Below are 23,125 nucleotides of genomic sequence, written 5' to 3' on the forward strand. Positions count from 1 at the left end.
AGGAGCTGTTAACTTAGACCTCTTCATGACATCACAAGGTGGAACGGGTGTGAATGAAACAAAACACAACTCCAGGTTTGATTTCAATGAGGTAAAAACATTATAATATGGCATAAAGCTCATATTGGATGTTTAAAAGTGCTGTAGCTGATTTTTCCTGTGTTAAAAATATGTGAAAAACAGAACTAGTTTATTTTAAACTATTTGCAGTGGTCCAAAGTAAAATGGTCAAATTCTTATAAAGCACTTTTCCACCTTCAAAGCACTCATAGCACTTTACATCAACAAACCACTCTCCCATTCACACACACTGAAGGGCAAGTTACTTCAAAACTGTAATGTGTTACTTGTTACTGTCATTTCAAAGTAATTCATTACATTACAATATTAAACCAGGACTGAACCAGGACTAAACTAGGACTAAACCAGGTCTAAACCAGGTCTAAACCAGAACTGAATCAGAACTGAACCAAGACTAAACCAGGTCTAAACCAGGTGAACCAGGACTAAACCAGGACTAAACCACGACTAAACCAGGTCTAAACCAGATCTAATCCAGGACTGAACCAGGACTAAACCAAGTCTAAACCAGAACTGAATCAGAACTGAACCAAGACTAAACCAGGTCTAAACCAGGTGAACCAGGACTAAACCAGGACTAAACCAGGTCTAAACCAGGTCTAATCCAGGACTAAACCAGGACTAAACCAAGTCTAAACCAGGTCAAACCAGAACTGAACCAAGACTAAACCAGGTGAACCAGGACTAAACCAGGTCTAAACCAGGACTAACCCAGGAATAAACCACAACTAAACCAGGTCTAAACCAGGTCTAATCCAGGATTGAACCAGGTCTAAACCAGGTCTAATCCAGGATTGAACCAGGAATAAACCAGGACTAAACAAGGACTAAACCAAGTCTAAACCAGGTCAAACCAGAACTGAATCAGAACTGAACCAAGACGAAACCAGGTCTAAACCAGGTGAACCAGGACTAAACCAGGTTTAAACCAGGTCTAAACCAGGACTAAACCAGAACTAAACCACGACTAAACCACGACTAAACAAGGACTAAACAAGGACTAAATCAGGCAGGTCTAAACCAGGTCTAAACCAGGTCAAACCAGAACTGAACCAGAACTGAACCAGGACTAAACCAGGTCTAAACCAGGTCCAAACAAGGTCTAAACCATTACTAATCTTGGACTAGGACTTGGAATCTAGGACCAGCCCTAAGAGAACCCAGAGCCTGTGGAGCAGGGTGTCCACAAAGCACGATTGAGCGTTGGCTGCGATTAACTCCATGGAGTGTGGAGTTCTGTGCCGGTCTTTTCGCCCTCGGTCACCTGACGGTCTACGCGGGCACACCTCCGGGCCTGCCTTGACATTCAAAACCGTAATGATGGCGTTTGACCACTGCTGACATCGCAGTGATTTTAGCGAATTTGTATGAAGAAGAACGAAAAACCCACCACTTCAATCCAGGTTAAAAATGCATTTACTGACATTTGTACCGAGTAAAATATTACCAGTTTTAACCCTTGTAATGCCTTATATTACTGCAAAAAAGCAATGCACTCCAGTAATTCGTTACTTTTATAACACGTTACTCCCAACACTGTTCATACACCAGTGTACACAGACACGGGGCGAGGTGGGTTAAGCGTCTTGCCCAAGGACACAACAGCAATATACATGTTTGGAAGCTGAAATCACACCTCCGACCTTCAGCTTAGAGGACGAAAACTCTACCAACTCATCTATTGTCGTTATTCCTCCTCTGAGCATCTTAATTATTCACCGTGATGAGTTTAAAGAGTTTTTCACAATTCTCTGAGACAAGTTCGGAGTTTTGCCATGACAATAACAACATGCTTATTCACACTTCCTGATTACCAGACAGCAACATTTTTTTTAATAATTAGAGTGGTATATAATCACGCAGCAGACATACTTTGACCTCAAGAGCTGCTTATACAATAGATCTGTACTGGGGCACTCACTATTTTCAATTAGCCTGCTGGAATTGTGAGGTCGAATGAAAAGACGATGCTTATGGACAAATGATTCACTAAAGATAACACAAAGGTCAATGCAAATGAGGTACATCTGAGGGTATATGAACGCAATCAGCCGTGCCCTGTTTATGAAGGCAACAATGTGTGAAATTAAAATTGTCTTTTTCTAGTGGGGGGAAGGAAAAAAAAAAAACTGTGGCCATCTTGGATTTGAGATTATTGATATTTATACAACTAGTAGCTTGAGTGCAATATTTTGGTTGAGGCTACAGTTTGTTTTTGCAACGTGCCAAAAATGTGTAAGTCTTTAACAATTTGTCTTACATGAAATATGTTTATTCTCCAAATATTGAAACAAGTCAGAATTTGCCATAAAATCTAGTCTGAAATTTGAGGAGAGAGAAGTAATACTCATCTGGAATACCTCAGCAAGTTTGGCCATGTTTTCCATGAACAAGTAGAATGATCCATTGTAGTGCAGTCTTTGTTTGGTTTAGTCATGATGTAGACCTGGTTTAGTTCTCTTCCTAGTCCTGGTTTAGTTTTGACTTGACTTAAATATACACTCTGTCTATATTTCATTTTTGCCATCTATTATTATGCATTATTTGACACCTGTCTCTTGCTATTTTTGCTACTTAATTTGAATTTATATTTACATTATTGATCATTTAAAAAAAAAGTGTAATTCAATAAGCCTGATAATGACTTGTTGTGAAACATTCTTGGCAAAGCAGTAGCAGAAAAGTTACATAGTGCACCTTTAAAGTGCCTATACATATCCAAATGTTTTCTCATCACAAATAATCCGTGTATCGTTTGTTCATTCCTTTTCAAAATAAAGCCAAAAATAAGAAAAAAATAAATAAAATTCTTTATTATTTGTCTCCAAAACTTTAAATTAAAAAAGGGATAACGTTTTTTGAGTTTTTGATTTTGTGTTTAAATGAACCAGGACTAAACCAGGTCTAAACCAGGACAAAACCAGGACTGAACCAGGACTAAGTGTAGGGACGGGCCCAGAGGTGCGTCCGTGTAGACTTTCAGGTGATCAGGACAGAGACTGGGACCAGACCGGGACCAGACCGGGCCAAGATCAGGACTGAGATTAGGACTGAGACCGGGACCAGACTGAGACTAGGACCAGACCGAGACCAGACTGGGGCCAGACCGGGACTGAGACCAGGACCAGAACTAGACTGAGATCAGGACTGTGACTGGTTTAATCCTAGTTTAGACCTGGTTTAGACCTGGTTTAGACCTGGTTTAGTTCTGTTTTAGTCCTGTTTTAGTCCAGGGTTCAGTCCTAGTTCAGTCCATATGTGGCACAAAAGTCCGGCATCTCAGTTTAAGTCACAAAAACAGGAAATAGCCATTATCTTTTTTTTTTCCATTATTCATTTAAACACAAAATCGAAAAACTGAAAAAACAAATCATTATCCATTTTTTCATTTTGGTTTTGGAGACAAATAATGAAGAATAGTTGTTTTTTAAGCTGGTAACTTGAAAATTACACATGACATCACGAGGTGGAACTGAGCATTTTGAGCTTTGCCGTTATATACAGACTAATAACACAGGATTACTCAATTATTGCAAATGAAACAAAACACAACTCCAGGTATTTTTTAGAGAAGGGAACAACATTTTTGACACACCTGTTGTGTAATGTAGAACTTTTAAACCAGGTTGTACTTCCCTCATTATTCATCTTGTGCTGTTGTTCTCTCGTAAACCCATCCTCAAAGATCCAAATGTTTTTTTAAAAATCTGTACATTGCTTTTCTTTGTTCTCCACAGATACACCTACACCCTTTGCCCGTTCAATCAAGCGACACAGAGGAGCGCCGCAGGTACAGAGGTCTCATTAGGGTAAGTACATAATGGCTCTCCTCCTTTGTGCCCAATCTGAATCCTGCTCAATATTAAACGACCGGGTCACTATTGTCACTACAGCTACACGCGCTTATAATGGCCCAAACTGCTGAATTTGTTAACATTTCTGTCCACAATGCGATGAACTCTTTGAACAGGCTAACAGCGAGACCACTTTGACATTTAGAGGCCGTCCGCATTCACGGCGCTAATACAAAGTGGCGTTTCGGAGTAGTTTCACTGTGTAAACGGATATGTCCCTAAATGACAGCTTTTCTCATTTCTGTAATGGACTTGATACAAATCCCAGCTGTTAAGACGGCCCTCAATCATCGGTACAGAGCGCCGTTGAAGTTCGCCGGGAAACCAATATTTGAGCTATTGACTTTTTTATGGTTATTCAATCTGCGTTAGGCTTCATGTGACCTGTAATCAATTGCCAGCAGATCACTGTTATAGTTTTAATACCTTCTGATCAATGGGGAAAATCCGAGCTAGCGTTTCATATGGTGCCGGACTTGTATTTCCTGGAACGAGAAAGGTTTCAATTTCATCTGAAGGATTAGACCCCCCCTACCCTCTTACCTCCTCCGCCCTCACACACACACATGCACGCGCACACGTACACACACGTTTTTACCTCCCCCTCGGGACTGCATGTGCCGGACTTGGAGGCCACTGTGCATCAAAATGCCCGTGTGCGATGAAAGATGCCGCTCAGTCGCCATAGAAACACACCTTTAGATGTCACAAGATCTTTTTTTTTTCCCTCTTCTTCTTCTTCTTCTTCTTCCATTCTTCTAGTGCCAAGACTGTGGTGGTAGTGACACAGAGATGGAAATGCCAGCAGTGTTTTAAAGTCGCCGTACTTGAATTTTACTATGTTCATTTGTAACAGTTTGCAGTGGTACAAATTAGGGCTGCACAATGCATCGCAAAAGTATCGATTTTGCGATACTGAATGACGCAATAATCGATATTGCAGCACAATCAGTATATTGCAATAATATCAAGGCTCTCCAGCTGATGAAAATGTTTTTTTTTTAAAGGATATGTTAAATAAAGCTGATTTTATTATGATTTTAAGTCCAAAATTTGCCTCCTGATTTTGTCTCCATTATGTACTTATTTATAATTTATAATATTTGAGAGAATGGATACCCAACATATTAATAACAAAATAAACATAACAAAATATAAGATTAACACATACAAAGAGAGAGAGAGAGAGAAAAAAAGACACAACAACAAAAGAACAATAAATAAATAAAAAGAAGAGACGAAGAAAGAAGAAGAAAAAAAAGGGCCTTGGGTGGGGGGTTGTGTGTTGTACAATTTCTAAATGCAGTGTTTGGATGTGTGTATTTACGTATTATCTGTTCCCTTATATCTTTTGTTTGGTTTTTTTTGGGCCACGCCAAAAGACACTTACATGTACAGTACACACATATACACACATACATATACATACATTTTCATGATGTCCAACAGTATATAATTCTATTGTCTACTACTACTGTGCTCTGTCCAAATGGGATTTTGCCACAGTACATGGGCCGACAGTGGACCGTATATTCTGCACCATACTGCCCCGCAATCCAGAGCGCCCTATACATGAATCCACTCGGGTGTCACAGCAGGACTTCAGTAAACTACAAAGCTGCACCACCTGCAGCACACGCAAACACACACAGAGCAGACAATGACCGCACAGCGAAACACACCCACAGTCACACTCATCACTCCAAGTGGACGAGAAATGGAACGGAGGAACAAACCAAAAAAGCGAGTGCAATGTGCCACTTCTAGACACAACTGAACAACTGAGTCACTGTGAACACGCCAAACAAAGTCCCACTGAGCCATCTAAATCCGTGTATCATTCATTCATTCATTTTTTAATATAAAACAAAAAATAAGAACATGAAAAAACAACTGTTTTCTTCATTATTTGTCTCCAAAACCAAAATGAAAAAACTGATAACAATTCATTTTTTCAGTTTTGATTTTGTGTTTAAATGAAGAATGGAAAAAACGGATTACAGCTGTTTCCCATTTACGTGACTTCCTTGACTGCGATGTTGGACTTTTGCGCTGCATACAGACTGAACCAGGACTGATCCAGTTCCGGGAACAGACCAGAACCAGACCAGGACCAGAGCGGAGTCCGAGCTTTGACTCCGAGCCTCCGCAGGGTCCGAGCCTCAGTTTCGAGCTTCCGGTCTGGTCCCGGTCTGATCCTGGCCTGGTCTTGGTCTCAGTCCCGGTCTGGTCTCAGTCTCAGTCTGGCTCTGGTCCCAGCCTGGTCCCGGTCTCAGTCGTGCTTTGGTCCCGGTGTGGTCCCGGACCTGGATCAGTCCTGGTTCTGTCTATATGCGGCGCAAAAGTTCGGCATCACAGTCACGGAAGTCAAGTAAACGGGAAACGTCCCGTTATCCGTTTTTTCCATTTTTCATTTAAACACAAAATTGAAAACTGAAAAAAATAATTCATTATTTGTTTTTTCATTTTGGTCTTTGAGACAAATAATGAAGAAAATAGTTGTTTTGTCGTTTTTTTATTTTTGGTTTTATATTGAAAAATGAATGAACGAATAATGCACAGATTCATCAAACTGTTGTGTTTCGTTTAAACTCCGTATTATAATCCAGAGCGCCCTATAGTGCGGAAAATACGGTATTTGAAATTAAATCCAAAAAGTCTTTGTACCAATTGTCTATGTCAAAACACGTATGTTTACGTTCCTTCCAATTCATCATAATAATACATTTAGCTGATAAAAAACCCAGTGATAATATCTGCTCAAATTTTTGGGATGTTATTTATTTTAATTTCACAAGTAAATTAAAGTATGTATTTGATTTGTTTTGTTATAGCAGAAATTATTGAGTCAAAAAACTACAGCCTTATCACATAATGCAAAATTTCCATTATTTTCCAACCCTAGTCCAAACATATTCCTAATTTTCATTACAACTTTCAGATCCTAAAGTAATGCTAAGAATAACCAGCATGCTAACAGTGCATTTCCTGATTCTCGGACAACAAAACCTGTTATAATTCGATTCAAACAGCCCACAGCAGCCTCATTTCTACCATACAACTTTATACAATATATCTGTACTGGGAAAAAACAGATTTTGCTCAACTACATCCCCAAAAAATCCGTTACAGCCACTTTAACTGTATTTTTCTAAATGTTTTGCATTGCGTATAAAATTGGGAATGTTGATTTTCTACCTACAGACTTTGAAACTGTCACTTAACTGCCAACTCTTGCTTGTATAATCAGACACCCTTACAGTCCCCCACCCTCCCATCATCTCAAGAATCAGATAACAACTTCCGTATGTCATTTTGTCTTGTTTTTTCACTTTCTGTCTTGTGAATTTTCTTGATTTGAGGTGATAATTATGGGATGTCTCTCACCGTCCCGCTCCCCTCTCTCATTAGCCTTAACCGTCAGTCATCCGAAACTCTCATAGGCTACAATTACTCAAACGCAATTCGACACTGACATTTTGCTCCTTTTATAATTCGCCTTAGCCCCACCTTTTACCGAAGGATTCTATTGTAATTCTACATCAGCTGTCGTGGGTTAAGGATTTAAAAGCCCACAATATGTAAAATATGAGAAGTTATATGCAAGCCGCTCATGACGGGTTTGCAGATAGACTTTATTTGAGCGTGTACGGTGGCCTCTGAGGATCATAAACCTTCATCAAAAGCTGTTGATGTTATAGGTCGTAGGTTGCAGTACAAGTACACGTAATTTGTTTTCTAGGGATGTAACGATATCCAAATCTCTCGGTACGATATTATCACAATATGCATCCCACGGTACAGTATTTATTGCGATTATTTTGGAGAAGCTGATATAATTGTAGATAGGACACTTTTTAACTTTTACAATACCGTGATAAGATTTTGCTGTGAATTATTTCTGTCATAATCTCAAGAATTCAAGTGAAAAACATATTTCTTCATGTTGTCTGCACTGAAATGAATCATGGGATATGTAGTTTCTGATGTTTATAAGCTGTTGCTACTGTAAAACCATGAATTTAAGCAAAGGAACTTGTGATTCGATATATAGTGACAGCCCACGATATTATTGTGAGACTTTTGACGATACGATATCACGATGTTTTGTATATATTACACTTCATAAAGTAATCTTCACAAGTACTGGTTGTGTAATGTCATGTGATTACACTGACCACGTTTACATGATGTTTTTCAATTCCAAATTAATTGTTTTGAATAAATACTGAGTGAATAGTGAATGTTGAGGTTTAGGTGGAAAACACGTTAAATCGCCTTTATTTAATTCCACTCAATGTCTGGGGGTTGGGAAAGGTTCTGATTGGACAGGGGCCGCACGAATGTATTTATGTCTACCGGAAGAAAACACACACTTCAGCTGCTATCGGCTTTTTCGTCATCTTGGTTTGACTCAGACAAACTGAGTCAATGGCCGCTCTACCTCAGCCCAGTCCTGTATCCCGCTCGCAAATCCAAAAAGCAGCGGGTGCAAGTCCGAAGAGAGGACTGGTGGAGTCGGATTGTTCGGATTGCGTCAGAAGTGCGACCCAACGAGCATTCTTATTTTAAAGAAGAATAAACGTTTACATGATTGAAGAATAAATTAATTCACCTTTAAAATTGGAATAAACCACCCACTGACTCTGGAATTAAGTTTAATTCCAGTTAATCATTTTCATTAGGAATTAAGAGTTTAATTGGTCTTTTTAAAGCAGAATACATTTTTATTCAGAATTCAATTATTTTTATTCTGAATTAAAGCTCTTAGGTAAATGTGGCAACTGTTGAGGCGGAATAAGGTTAGAGTATAGACTGTATTAAAAAGTGAACTAAGGGAGTGTGTCGTCACCCATAGCTCATGAGGCTAGCAGTTTTAGGGATTAAGTTTGAGTTCCATATTAGAAATAGGAATTTATTTATGTACAAAATAGCGACTCATGCAGAGAGGGTTAATACAAACATTTTAAGACCAAAATGACGAGGCTCACTGCAGCAGTTACAGAGAGGGAGACCAGCCGTGTTTTTTAATGTAAAGTCAATTGGAGCCGGAAGTGCCCCCATGCTCACTTCCTTTTGGAATGTAGCGCCTAGTATGTCCATTTGTATAAGCAGTATATGTGCGAGTCATTGCTGGTGGTTGGAAAGGTCAGTGGTGTAGATAGGCAGCCTTGCTTCCTTCAGTCTACCCCAGGGCAGCTGTGGCTACACAAATATGCACTACTATAAACACCATCTATTATTATTACTTCTATTAACGTACAGTAACACTAAACACATTATGCACATAGAGTAACTTGCACCTTCTTCCAAATACCTTCCACCATTTTGCGACATTGTCAGCTCTGTTGTTAACTTTCTCTTTCATTTGGCAGCAGACTCATCGTGCGTTTGTGAACATATATCTCACATGGCTAATTGGAAGCGTGTGCTGTTCTTTTTTGCACCAACACCTCCTACACCACGGCGCCGAGCGGAAACTGCAGCGTTTTCACCACGTTTTTAGCGGCAGTAAAGCTGGAAGAACAGAATGCTAACTGTGAGTAATTTGACCCCGCGTGCTTCTGCCTGCCTGTCACTCATCAATGTATGGAAGGGCAAGTCAGGCAGAGCGAGATCAAACACGCCTTATGCAAGATCTGGTCATTTTGGTTGGGAACAGAATTACTGCAAAAATGAAGAGATTACATAATGAGAAGTTTGAAACCAGTGCTAGTTGTGTTTGTGCTTCTGTGAGCTGTTTCTGAACTTTGTCAGTGTGTAACTGTAATTTTATTTTAGTTTCAGGTTGAATTGTGTTAAACTATACTGCTGTACTAAGTGACGAAAAATGAATCATTTAGACTTGTGGTTTCTTCACCCCTGTTGTTACGAAACTAAAAATTCAAACTTGATTTCAATACTAAGGAACAGACATATTGTATAATAGACATAGAATAAACATTAAATCGTAATACTTTCTTTAATTGTACCACTTTTTATATCCATCAGTCGTCCAGGTTTGGTCCATAGTGGTCTATGGGCTTTTACTTGTTTGTATGTAGCTCGAGATCATTCTGAAGCTAATGACGACAAGTTCATGTGACTTTGTAATTATTAATTAGCTTAGTTTAGTTTAGTGTTGAAAACTTTATTTATCCCCATCTGTTTTCAGTCACAGCATAAAAAACACACACATACATTTCACACATACACAGTTATAGACGTCAGAGTTGAGCATTAGTGCAAATGTGTCACAAAGGCCAGATACAAAACAGAATAACAACATTAAAACAATAAACAATAGGATAAAAAACACTTGGATATGCCTATTTCACCTCTGTGTTTAGGAGCTGAATGGCAGAGGGAATAAAGGAATTAGCAAATCTATTTGTTTTCCTGCTGGGAGCAAGTTAGCGCCGCCCAGAGGGCATCAGGGAGAACCTCAGTTTTAGAATGTGATCTGAGCCAAGGATACATATCTGGAGCACCTGTCTGCTCCATAAAGAGTTGAGGTTGGGCATGTGTGCACCTATTATCCTTGAGCACAGTTTTACAATGTTGTTCAGGCTGTTTTTGTCTTTGACTGACAAACCATAAAACCAACAGGTAAACAAAAAAGTTAAAAGGCTCTCAGTAAAAGAATGATAAAAAGCACACAGTATTGGTTTAGAGACATTAAAAGAGTTGAGTTTGCGCAGCAGATGGATTCTCTGTTGACCTCTTTCTGCAGTAGAATTTGCTTTTATCAAACTTTAGTTCTGAATTAAATACCATGCCTAAGTATTTGTAGGAGTCCACTATGTCTACATTTCCTCCATTTATGACACTGACGATCTGAATGTTTTTTCCTGAAGTCAACTTTCATTCTTTGGTTTTTGACACATTCAAATCCAAGTGATTGTCTTCTCACCATGTGACAAAATTAGAGAGTGCACTACCACGGCCTGTTTCTGTGCCCTGCAGCAGAGACGGCAGTACTGTGTCATCTGAAAATGTGACGAGGTAGCTGGCCTCCTGACTGCTCCTACAGGGGTCTGTGAACATTATATAAACAACTGGAGACAAGACACAACCCTGAGGAGATCCAGTACTAGAGAAGACACTTTCAGACAAGTGTCCATTTAATAAAAACCCATTGTTCTCTGTTACTTAACAAGTTTAGGAGCAACAATAAAATCTGATCAGGAAGATTAAAATACATAGCAGGACGTTCAATTAAAATGTCAGGTAGCATCTTACTAAAAACAGCAAATAAAATTCTTGCATAGGACTTCTCCAGGTTTATCTAAGATAAAGATCTTGGCACAATCAAGTTTACCCTCCACAAGACTAAGGATACTTCCTTTTAAAACTCTCCCAAAGCTTTTCATGATGAGAGAGGTAAGTGCTATAGTATCTGAAGACTTTTGACAAGACAGGGTAGTAGTTTAATTTTGATCTGCACTTGGTTTGGTCCTCTTTTAGGCCTGGTTAAATCCTAGTTTAGTCTATGTGTTTAGTTCCAATTTATTTCCTATTTGAATTTCTTGTGTGTTCCAATGCAAACAATATAATGCTTAAGGCTATCTTTTAATTTCAAGGTAAGACCAGTGCCTTGGCGGAAGTATTTGATTTATGTTGTTGTTTTTATTTGTTGTTATTCATACCCAGTCCGTCGATAATACTTGGAAATCATGTCAGTGACTGAGCAAAGGGACCCTGTAAGTAAACCACTTCATGATGCAGTATAGCGCTTGTGGTGTCATGTGTGGGGACCGGGGCGACGGGAGGAGGGAGGGGAGTACATGAATCATAGCTACGTGCTGGTATGAAGTCTTTTTTTTTTTTTTTTTTTTTTTAAACCTGACACCCCATCAGTCAGACAGTGCAGGATACAGCGCAGTGCTCTTGATATCAATCTGCATCCTCTTCCTCCCTGGAGCTGGTGAGGAGGGTGTGGGCGGGTATTTGGGGACCGGTATCTGTTTACACACTTAGTTGATGGGGACCTGTCTTCCTTACGGGGACAAAATCAGGTGCTCGTGTTATAAATCTTTTATGATTAGAACAACATCATGATTTAAAGATCCTGTGGTATGCGGAATTGACTCTTCTGAGCGTTAAGCCTTAAGGTTACCTCATCAAAAACATACCCAGGGTTGTGTTTTGTTTCATTCACACATGTTTGAGTAATAATTTATTACTAGTCTGTCAACATCTGCACAAATCAAATGCTCTGTTCCACGTTGTGATGTCATGAAGCAGTTAACAGCGCCTTTTACCTTTTGTTCAGTAGAAATGGGCAATTCCAGGGCTGAAATGATCCAAATGATTCTAGTCAAAGTGTATGGAGCACTTCTTCTCTCAAACTAAAAACAATTCATGCACCTTCACTAGAAAAAATTTGATCATTTTAGCTAGGGCTGCTCGATGATGGAAAAAATCTTTATTATGCTGTATACGATTCTTTTGGTCAATATTTAAAATTTCAAAATAATTATTACAAATTCATGTTTCATTATATTCGCAGTGTTAGAAGTTTTACAGGCAATTTCAAGTAGGCATATTAATTCAGCATTTCTCTCTCCCTCAAAGCTTAAAAAAAATAATGAAAGGTTCTTAAAAAAACTACTTGCACTGTGGCTAATATGAATTTAATGTATAAAACATTCAAATATACTTTGAACTTGAAATAAGGCACAGAAAAACATAAATGTATCCAAAATAAACTATATATCCAGCTGTTCTACAATCTCTATGTAAAAAAAAAAATAAAAAATAAATAAATATAATTATTTATATTTAAAAAAAATAATTTCAACTCGATAATATGAGTTTGGAGATCGTTTGACACACAAATCGAAATCAAAATTCAATTAATTGCACAGCCTTAATTTCTCTCTACTGAACAAAAGATGTTAGTTAACTCTGTGAACTACCTCTTCATGACATCACAAGGTGGAACAGAGCATTTTGAGCTTTGGAGATGTAGACAGACAATTAATACAAGGTTCCTCAAACGTGTGAATGAAACAAAACACAACTCCAGGTATATTTTAATGAAGTAATAACGTTCTAACATGACTTAAAGCTCACAAGAGTCAGTTTTATATATTTTAGGACGTTCATATTTATACGAGTATGTTTAGTATTTGTTGAATAGGCAAAAACAGGGCTTGCGTGTGCTTTACTTGTCATTGCGTGTACTAAGCAGGCGTACTCACTCTCGCCACATTGACAAAGCTAATACCGGCTTGTTCCATTCAGTCTCATTTGGATTAGGCGTGTTAACCTCCTAAACGAATGTCACTGCTGCGCTTTTTCGATTACAGCTCAGTTTGTCAAGTGTGTCAAGGCTCATATAAGTTCAAATTGTTCCCTCGGCTCTAACCTTCCTTCATGCTTGGTTTTCCTGCTTGTTTGCGTTACTCCATTAACAATATAAATGTCCTCACAGAGCCATAAATCAGCTTGGGAGCGCGGCTGGCTTAATATCGGACCCCACGCGCACTGTACGTTACCATAAAGATTTCATAGCGCGAGCCCTTCATACAGTATGCACCCAATTATCTGTAAATGTTGATATTATACAACTCATATTCACCACTGAATTCCAATGTCTCTGTTTTCCATTTGCTTTGGCGGGCTGGAGGAGCTCAAGCGGTTCCGGGAAATGGCCACTGTAGCAACAACATCAGGCCCGATAATGATAATTGAGTAGAAGAAAATGCTTGCATTGCGACAAACAACGTCCACCGCTGACAGTCTCGTCCATCTTCATAATATGCCCCCGCCCCCTTGAGAGGTATCCGTGGCAACAATGACGGGGCTGTGAGATCTACCACGACAGATAAACAAATGACGGTGAATCAGTAGTTGCTGCGGTAGTGTGGCCTTTTCGCTTTCTATTCCAACATTTGTATAAGAGTAGAAAGGAATACATGTATTTACTAAAGCACAGTCTGTCTACGTGGTCACGTTTTGTTTGGTTTTAGGTGTTAAAAATCAGATACTAATTGATAGGGATGTAACAATAACTGAAATACTGTGATATCGTATCGTCAAAGTTCTCACAATAATATCGTGGACCATCACAATATATTGAATTACAAGTCTGTTTGGTTAAATTAAGAGTTATGGTGCAGCAATAGCTAAAAAAAAGACAGAGAACTACATAGACCATGATCCTTTGCTCCATTTCAGTGTAGACGACAAGAAGAAATAACAGTTCTAAACACTTTTAAGTTTTAGTTCTTTGGATTAAATCTAAAAATTTACAGTTTTGTTCGCATCCTCCACAAAATTTTGCAATAAATATCGTACCGTGAGATGTACATTGTGAAAATATCGTATCGAGAGATTTGGACATTGTTACATCCCTAATTGTGAGCCTCACCACCATATCGTGAGCTTCCCTACGATATCGCAATAAATATCGTACCGTGAGGATATCGTATCGTGAGACTTGGATATCGTTACACCCCTACTAATCGATACTAAAACTGGTGTTGAAACTAGATACTCATTTGAGCAGGTATTGATACTGAAAGAATCACATTCACAGGACAAAAATGAACCTTTCCTGACCTGCTTTAGAGCGATCTTGAGCTGAATCAGAATAAGACAATTAAAAAACAGCCATTTTTAATGACTTGGTATGTTTCTCCACAGATTCGACATGTAACTTGGTGTGATGGTTTCATGGAGATAGATGAGTTTAAAGGGCCCATATTACTCTATTTTCTGATCTATGTTATAATGTTGTTTCTTCATCACAAAAAGACCTGGAGTTGTGTTTTTTTTTTTTTCATTCACACATGTTTAACACACAAATCCTGCATATTTAGGCTGAGTTCTTCTCTCAAACAGAAAACACGCCACCTTCCACCTTGTGATGTCATGTGGTAATACAGGAAGTGCTCCACTGTGTTTTCTAAAGTCCACACGCCTCCACTACAATCATTTGGATGATTTCAGACCTGGAATAAGCTCTATTCACTCTTTGCTCACAAACCAGGAAGACGTTTGGAAACATGCGATGACAACTTCGGGCGTAGTTACCAACACTGAACTCGCCGACCGACTGTGATAAAAACCACTGCAGTAAATCTGATCAGCGGTAAAATGAACACTGCGTACTAGGGATGTAACGATATCAAAATATCTCGGTATGATTTTATCACGATTTGCATCTCACAGTACGATATTTATTGTGATATTTTAAAGAGGCTGATAGAGTTGCAGATAGGACATTTTTTGCTTTTATAATACCTTGACAAGTTTTTGGTGTGAATTATTTCCATCATAACCCCAAGAATTCAAGTAAAAAACATATCTCTTCATGTTTTCTGCACTGAATTGAATCATGGGACATGTAGTTTCCGACGTTCATAAGCTGTTGCTACTGTATAACAATACATTTAAGCAAAGGAACTTGTAATTCGATATATTGTGACAGCCCACGATATTATTGTGAGACTTTTGACGATACGATATCACGATATTTCAGTTATTGTGGCATCCCTGTTGCATATAAATGTACTGTTTGGAATCATCTTGAATTTTGGCGCCCTCATCTCTTCGAAACGCGTGTTCCCAGTGCGCGCCGAGTTGTGCGTCAGTGAGGAAATGATGAAAACTGAGGTGTGGTTGTAATTATTGATTCGCCGAACATAACAGAACGCTACAATGGCATGGAGATGAAGAAACCTGGGACATTTTCTCATTTTTCCTAGATTTTGTCAGACTTACTACTTTCTAGACTTACTAATAGAGCCTACCCAAAGTTGTCGTCACATGTTTCCAAACGTTTTCTTGGTTTGTGACGAAAGCATGAATAGAGCCTGCTCCCATTCTCTACTGAACTAAAGTTAAAAAGTAGCTGTTAACTTGAAAACTACTGCTTCATGAGCGCGTTTTCAGCTTTGGACATGTAGGCAGACTAATAATAAAGGGTTATTCAAATGTGCGAATAAAGCAAAACACAAGTCCAGGTATGTTTTTGATGAGGTACCATCATTATAACATTGGACATTCCAGCCAAAGCAATGATGTCTACATGGAAACAAGAAGGTAACGGAACCTCCGACGGTAATGATACAGAAATGCACCTTTAATTTTCGACGTCGAAGGCTTTGAAACTCGTTTAAACATGCAGGCATTTGAGGACAACGCTAAGACCCGGGAAGCCTGCATTGATTCTTAAAGATCGGAGACAGGCTCAGAGTACGAGACTTCTGTGAGTTCTGAGTTTTTGCGGTTTGAGTTTAACTATTGTCGAGTGATTTTCGTCATCCTACTTTCTCGTTTGTAATGAATTTTTGTCCAGTGGCTAATGGTGTTTCGTGATGCCGTGGTATTTACTCTGGTGCCCCGAGCAAGTTGGCATTTTAGCTATGCAATGAAAGGCCTGATGAATGAATGCTTTTGAATATGAATCTATAGCATCACATTTAGTTTTGTTTATGGAGCTGACTTTTACAAATTACTAAATGTCGTATACAACCGCGTTAGCAGAGTGGCACGATGTAAATGAATAGGGCTTTTACTGCAATGAGACAATAGTTCTTTTCATTCTGTAGTCACGAGTATATTTGTATTTGTCATGTTGGGTAAATTGTGTTTGCGTAAAATATAAAAGCCTAGATTTATCTTAAGTTTTAGTACATCAGACGCTCTAATTCTAATTGTTTGCATGTGAGTTATCAAAGATGATCAATTTGCTTTTAAAAAAAAATCTTTAACAATGTTTGACTCAAAATCCCAAGAATATTTTTTTTGTATTCAGGTTGTTTTCTTGGAATAGACATGATATTTTTCTCTAAAACCCCAAAATTCTTGCGCTAACAAACCAAAATCGGCGCATCCTTCTTGAATATTTGCCATGGATCCACTTTGAGGCCCGTCGAGCTTCCAGAAGTAAATTCCCCGTTCATTTTCCCGATAGACTAAACAAGTTTGAGTTAAAATGCTTGGTAAAGGCTAAATGGATGTCTCTTTGGAAATTCTATGGGAAAATGAATGGAAAATGTACTTCTGGAAGTACACGGGGGCGGTGACGGTTGAGCTAAATTCGAAGCTAAGTAAGACCTACTCCCAGGACTATCCACCAGTCTGAGTCATATTCCAGTGAACTGTAGCATCTGCAGTTAGTCTCTCACCTTTGGGCATTTCCATTTAAAGCACCACAAGTGAGCTGAGAGGAATGAAGAAATAATGTGTAACAGAATTTGAGGTTAGTTTAAGTCATGTTTTTCTTGTATTTAGTAAAACATATGTGTAGATCAATATTTTAGATTTTGTTGTAAACCGCAATATTGATCTTGAATAGAGGACAAGACAGAATTACTCAACTCTATGTAAGTTAATGAGGAGATAACACCATGATGAACATTACGCTGTTTTCTAATCTAATGTTGTTTCCTCATCACAAACATACCTGGAGTTTTGTTTTGTTTCATTCACACCTTTGACATTGTGTGAATAACAGTTCACAACAGTTCTGAAAACAACTGAAAACCCTCATTTCCACCATCTGATGTCATGTGGTGATACAGGAAGTGCTCCACTGGGTTTTTACACTCCCAACACTTTAACTAGAATCATTTAGATAATTTTAACCTTGGTATAGTCAATCTCTAGCCAGGCTGGCGCCACCTAGTGCTTCCGCTCAATTTCATTTCTCTCCAGCGACTAGGTCAGGAATCAGAATACACTAGAAGGTTCACAAAAACCCCAGAAGTGCTAGTTCAGGACACCAGCCAATCAGCGAAGAGACATACATTCTGTGTTGTCAACGAGTCCCGAGATTGAGGATTTAAAGCAAAGAACAAAGAGAATGATTGTTGATTTTTATCAAGGGGAAAGACGTTATTGCCCTTCTTCCCACAGGATTTGGGAAAAGCTTAATATACCAATTAGCCCCATTAGCGGTGCATTACATTCGTCACAACCAAATAGCAGCGATTGGTTAAATGAAAAAAAGTACCCGCCTACTGTTGAGGGAACAAATTCTAACACTACGAGGTCAGACAGTTTCTACGAAGTGAAACCGGCTGATGAATCAGGCTAGTCAGTCTCTACTGAACATAAAAGAATGAAAACTTCGCACATCAATTACTTGAGTCGGGTGCATTAGAGGAGAGAAAGCAGCCCGAGAACATAGAGAAAAATCCCACACACTGATGAATCAGGCTACATTTATTAAGCATTTCTCTCTCTCAAAAAAATAAAAAATGTTATTGATAATTTATGCGAAACTATCAAATTGAAAATAAATATAGGCTACAAATATGTATGATGTATAAAACACAAAATGTATAAAATATACTTAGAACACAAAATAAGGTCTAGAAAAACATAAATGTATCTAAAATCAGCTATAGTTATATGTAATATATAGTTTTTCTACAATCTCTCTATATAAAAAGTAAAATAAATATACACAAATCAAGTCGGGTGCATTGGAGGAGAGGGAGCAGCCCAAAAACACAGAGAAAACCCCCGCACGCCATCTTACTTACAAAATGTGAGATGAATTAGGACATACAGTACAACGTTTCAGCACTAGGCCTTTATATTTTGAATTATGTTGTTTTGGGTACACTGTTCCTTTACGACCTGTCACCCTTGGGTGCTTGCCACACCCTTTTTAAGATGGCCTCTGCCTGATGAGATGTTGTACTGTATGTCGTAATACATCTCACATTTTGCAAGTAAGACGGTGTGTGGGATTTTTCTCTGCAATCTCACTGAACAAAAGGTAAAAGGTAAGTGCTCTCTTGTTTTCTTATTTCTACATTACATGATGTCACAAGGTGGAACAGAGCATTTTGAGCTTTGGAAATATAAACAGACTAATAAAAAAGGATAACTCAAACGTGTGAAAGAAACAAAACTCAATTCCGGTATATATTTTTGTTTATGGATGAGGTAACGACATTATAACATGACTTAAAGCTCAGAAGAGTCAACTTTGCATAATACAGAGCCTTTAAATTGCATATGGTGGAAGAAGGACTGTAAAACACTGAAAGAGATTACAACAGCAAGCATGAAACCAATACAGCAGAATGTCTGTTTAGTTTCCACAAATTGAAATAATACAATAACACAATGTTGTTTAAGCACATAATTGAAAGGCGAGCTGTTTTTCTCCAACTGGACGGAGTTCAAACAAGCACATTTCATTTGATGTTTTTCTGAATTCTTCTGGACAGAAACATGGAGTGTGCAGTCAGCTACAAACAAGCTCGAGCACGCGACCAGAGCGCCATGGCGTACTGCTAGCCGCGTGGAGCTAATGCGCTAGTGCGTTTAAGTCTCTCAAATCAGTCGCTTCCATTTAGTTTAGAGGGAAGAGCGTGATTAGCTTATGTGCAAGCCATTTCCTACAAACAGCAACAACTACAAAACAAGTCTTTAGTGTGGGGCCCTGCGCGCCTATAATAACCTCTCACAGCGAGGATAAGTGCATTTGAAATATTCATGACGACCACTTCCAGCAACAGTGAAGGGGAAACTGGGAAGTCCAGCACCGCTGTCACTCATGTGGTTTTAATGCAGGAATGTTTTCACCAGAAATGTATTTGCTAATAAAAAATACTGAACTCATGCAAGTGCAAAGTAGGATTTAAAATGATATGACATTTTAGATCATTTTGTATTGTTAAGTTTGTGTAGAGGGTGGCAAAATTGAGTTTGAAAATGCAGTTTATATGTTTATGGAAATGCTGTTATATTTCTTTTTTTTTTTTTTTTGTATTAATAGTTTGTAAATTTCTTGTGACAAAAAATATGTGGCATGCTAAAAAAGAAAAAAAGATTGCATTTATGAATTTAAAGCCACAGTATACAACATTTTAGCAAAATAATACACTGAAACTAAATACACTTTTTAAATGTATTGCACTGAACAGTATACATCCTTACTGTGAGCAGGTTTCCATTTCCATAAACCTGACTCTTATTTAGCCTGAAGGAGAGTCTCCTCCTGCTTGTTTCAATGGAAATGCTGTTCCTTTGGCCATTACACATTATGGAATAAAACTTACTGTATTTTTCGGACTATAAGGTGCACTTTAAATCCTTAAATTTTTTCAAAAACGGACTGGGCGCGATAATCCAGTGCAATTTGTGTCTTAATTCTGGTTGTGCTTATTGACCTCAAACTGATTTTATGTGGTACACAGCACTCAAAAACCTCTCAAAATGTTTTAGTACGAATTTGGTAAGCCACAAAGCCACACCGCTTGATGGATTGTTGGCGCATTACAGCTACTGTAGTCAGCAGCCTCACATTCATAATACACATTCACCAAGACAGGGAAGCAACGTCGGGCTAGTTACGCCACGATCTGCCAATGGATTGTGGATGTCTGGACTGAGTTATTGTGAATGAGATGATTAAAGTTTGATTTATGTGATTGTTTTGTTTTGCTTAATGCACCTTATAATCCAGAGCACCTTATGTATGAAAATAGATGAGAGAATTCAACGTTATTGATATTGCGCCTTATAATCCGGTGCATTTTTAGTCCGAAAAATACAAGTATCTACTTCCATTTAGAATGTTCCAAAGTATGATTTTACCTACCTACTAGTGTCAGTCTACTATTAGATGCAGTTGAAATGTGATAATATTCTTTTGTTGTCTTTTTGTTGTTTGTTGTTGACACTTTGCTTTTGCTTGCCCACACGGAGAGGTTTTCTGACAATCATTGGTTTAATCATAATGACAAACCATGAGACTTCTTCATTATCACCTGTTACTAAAATATTAGAGCTCTTCTTGGATACACAGAACGGTTCAAGTACATATACAGATGTTTGGAGTATATCTGGGATCACCACCAGGACAAAGAGAAATATCATTTAGGTCATAAAAGAATAACACTGTGAATCCATTGTACTTCAAATCTGGACAGAAACAAAATACTGTGCAGTCTTTTTCAGATGGAGAGCAGTAATTCAGATGCCCTATCAGTGACAAGCCCCAGATGAAAGACCTCCAAATGTGTTTTTGTTTTGGCACTCTGGGGAAATCAAGGTGGCCGCGCCGTCGGGGTCAAAGGTCGCCTCGTGACGCCTGGCAAAGTTCAAGGAGCCGGCCCCCGCTATTGTGCCGGGGTCATACTGTTTTGCACTCATTGCTATTGGGAGCACATGAGTTGTTTGAGAGCGTGCGGGGGGACTGGTTGCTAGTTCACCCTTCAACCTTGAAAACACATTGTATGCAGCAGCCTAAGCATCGCCCGTCACCCCCAGATTAAACAAGGACAAAGCAGGAAAACAAATGCAGACGAAACTCACTGTGAAAAACCAAAACAAAACTGTGAAGGTGAAGATTAAGGTTGTTTCATACAAGTTGTGCTGCAGGGTAGAAAGTCTAAAGCTACAATTCAAAGAACGAACGATTTATTCATTTGTCTTCAAGATATTAAGTTACTTTAGAGAAGAGTATCAATTAACTGGAGCTTGTGTAATCAGTGAAAAAATACAGATAACAGGCACAATGCAGATCACTCACCAACCCAAAGGTGGTGTCATCCAATTCCAGCTCGTGTTGTTGTTTTACTTTTGTGCAAGACACTGCATCAGCTTGTACATGGATTAATGTGGTGTTTGAGTTTTGTTGTGGTTGTAGAGACCAATGGCTTCGATTGTTAACACTGCACCATGTAGTTTACCACAGAGTGAGTAAATAATGATGACTTTAGTTTAGCTTTTTGTAGCTTTTCGACATTTTAACAGCACAAATGTAAGTTGTTATTATTCTTCAAGATGTGTGTTGACAATAGAGGTGTGCAAAAATATTGAAATATTGATATATCGTATCATTTAATGAGATGATACAGTATTGATATTGTGGGCTGCTGTATCGATATATCACCAAGAGTATTTTTTTGGTATATTTTACTAAGTTATTTTGTTACAGCTACAGTTTTGTTGCTTGTTCAGAGGAAGGAAACTCGTTTATGCGACACATTTGACATTTTCACAGTTTTGATGATTAAAATGTTTGTGTTTCATATTAACTTTTGCACAAGAAGTGGTTTAACAAAGACTTTTAGTATCACAGTCATGATTTAGCCTTTATTTTTTTATTGAACTGTATCGAATCGTTTTGAAATATATTGTATCGAATCGAAAGTGCACTGTATCGAGATATGTATCGTATCGTGGCTTATGTATTGAGGTATATATCGTATCGGCAACTTTTTAATGATACCCAGCCCTAGTTGACAACATGCAAACATGAGTCTCTCTTTCTTTAAAGGTACACTATTTAACTTTTTTTTTTTCTGGGGGAGTGTACACCATCTCCTTGTCTTTATGGAGGTGTTATTTCTTTGCCTGGAATGTTCCACAGCATGGCATTAAGCTCATATTGCTCAAAAACATGCATTCTTAATTTGAACGGGGTCTCTTCTCCACAGATCTGACTTGTAGCTTGGCTTGTGGTATTACCTACTTCTCCCCGTGGAAACCATACTTGTGATCATTCTAGGCAAAGACACTCTTTACTTTAACTCAAATTTGTTGGATCTATGCAACATCTAAACAAAATGATATACCAATTACCAATTAGTTGTAAAATCCTCAGGTGGAAGAAATATGAATGAACCCTTTTTTACATGTTGAAGAATAAACTATGGAAATAGGAGGATCACATGTTAGCTTTTATTGTTTTGAAATGCAAAATTTGCCAAAAAAAACCAGCTTATTAACATGTTTTAGAAGTTTCACTTTCATTTTTGATGCTCTGAGCTCTCCGCCTTCAGGGCACTATCACATTACAATCAGCATCCTGCTAATGAAACTACTGCACATCACATCGGGTTTGTCAAGTTGTTGTGTACAGTTTTATATCATGTTTTCTATACTTATGAAGAATTACCGCGTGGGAGCATTAATGATGTGGGCTGGTGGGCTGAGCACTGGACAGAATTTTGAAGAGGGCCTGGGAGAGATCACTAAATTACTGCATGGATGACATCTAAAACCTCTTCAGGCACGTTTTTGAAAAGGGAGCAGCGTTATAACATGGTTGAAAACTCAAGAAATACCCCCTTGCATAATACCCCGTGTTTAAAGCAGCCAGTCCACTCAGGGAGCTTGTGATGTATGAGAATTATGATTGGAGTGGAGACTATAGAGACGGGCACACACACATCGAGGCATGCACAGGGAAAAAGAATAATATTGTAAAACAAAAAAAGACTGCTAAT

General features: G+C 38.4%; 1 protein-coding gene across 1 annotated transcript in view; it reads left to right on the forward strand.

The window, feature by feature from the left end:
• Positions 1-23,125, forward strand: part of LOC110159334 (glucosidase 2 subunit beta-like) — a 384,952-nt gene that overhangs the window by 311,897 nt on the left and 49,930 nt on the right. The window contains 1 exon segment of the mRNA XM_020923884.2: positions 3,819-3,890. Within this exon segment, the coding sequence (XP_020779543.2) occupies positions 3,819-3,890 (72 nt within the window).

Source organism: Boleophthalmus pectinirostris, unplaced genomic scaffold (genome assembly GCF_026225935.1).
Source record: "Boleophthalmus pectinirostris isolate CB_2022bp ecotype Guang Dong unplaced genomic scaffold, ASM2622593v1 HiC_scaffold_20, whole genome shotgun sequence".
Taxonomy (NCBI): Eukaryota; Metazoa; Chordata; class Actinopteri; order Gobiiformes; family Gobiidae; genus Boleophthalmus; species Boleophthalmus pectinirostris.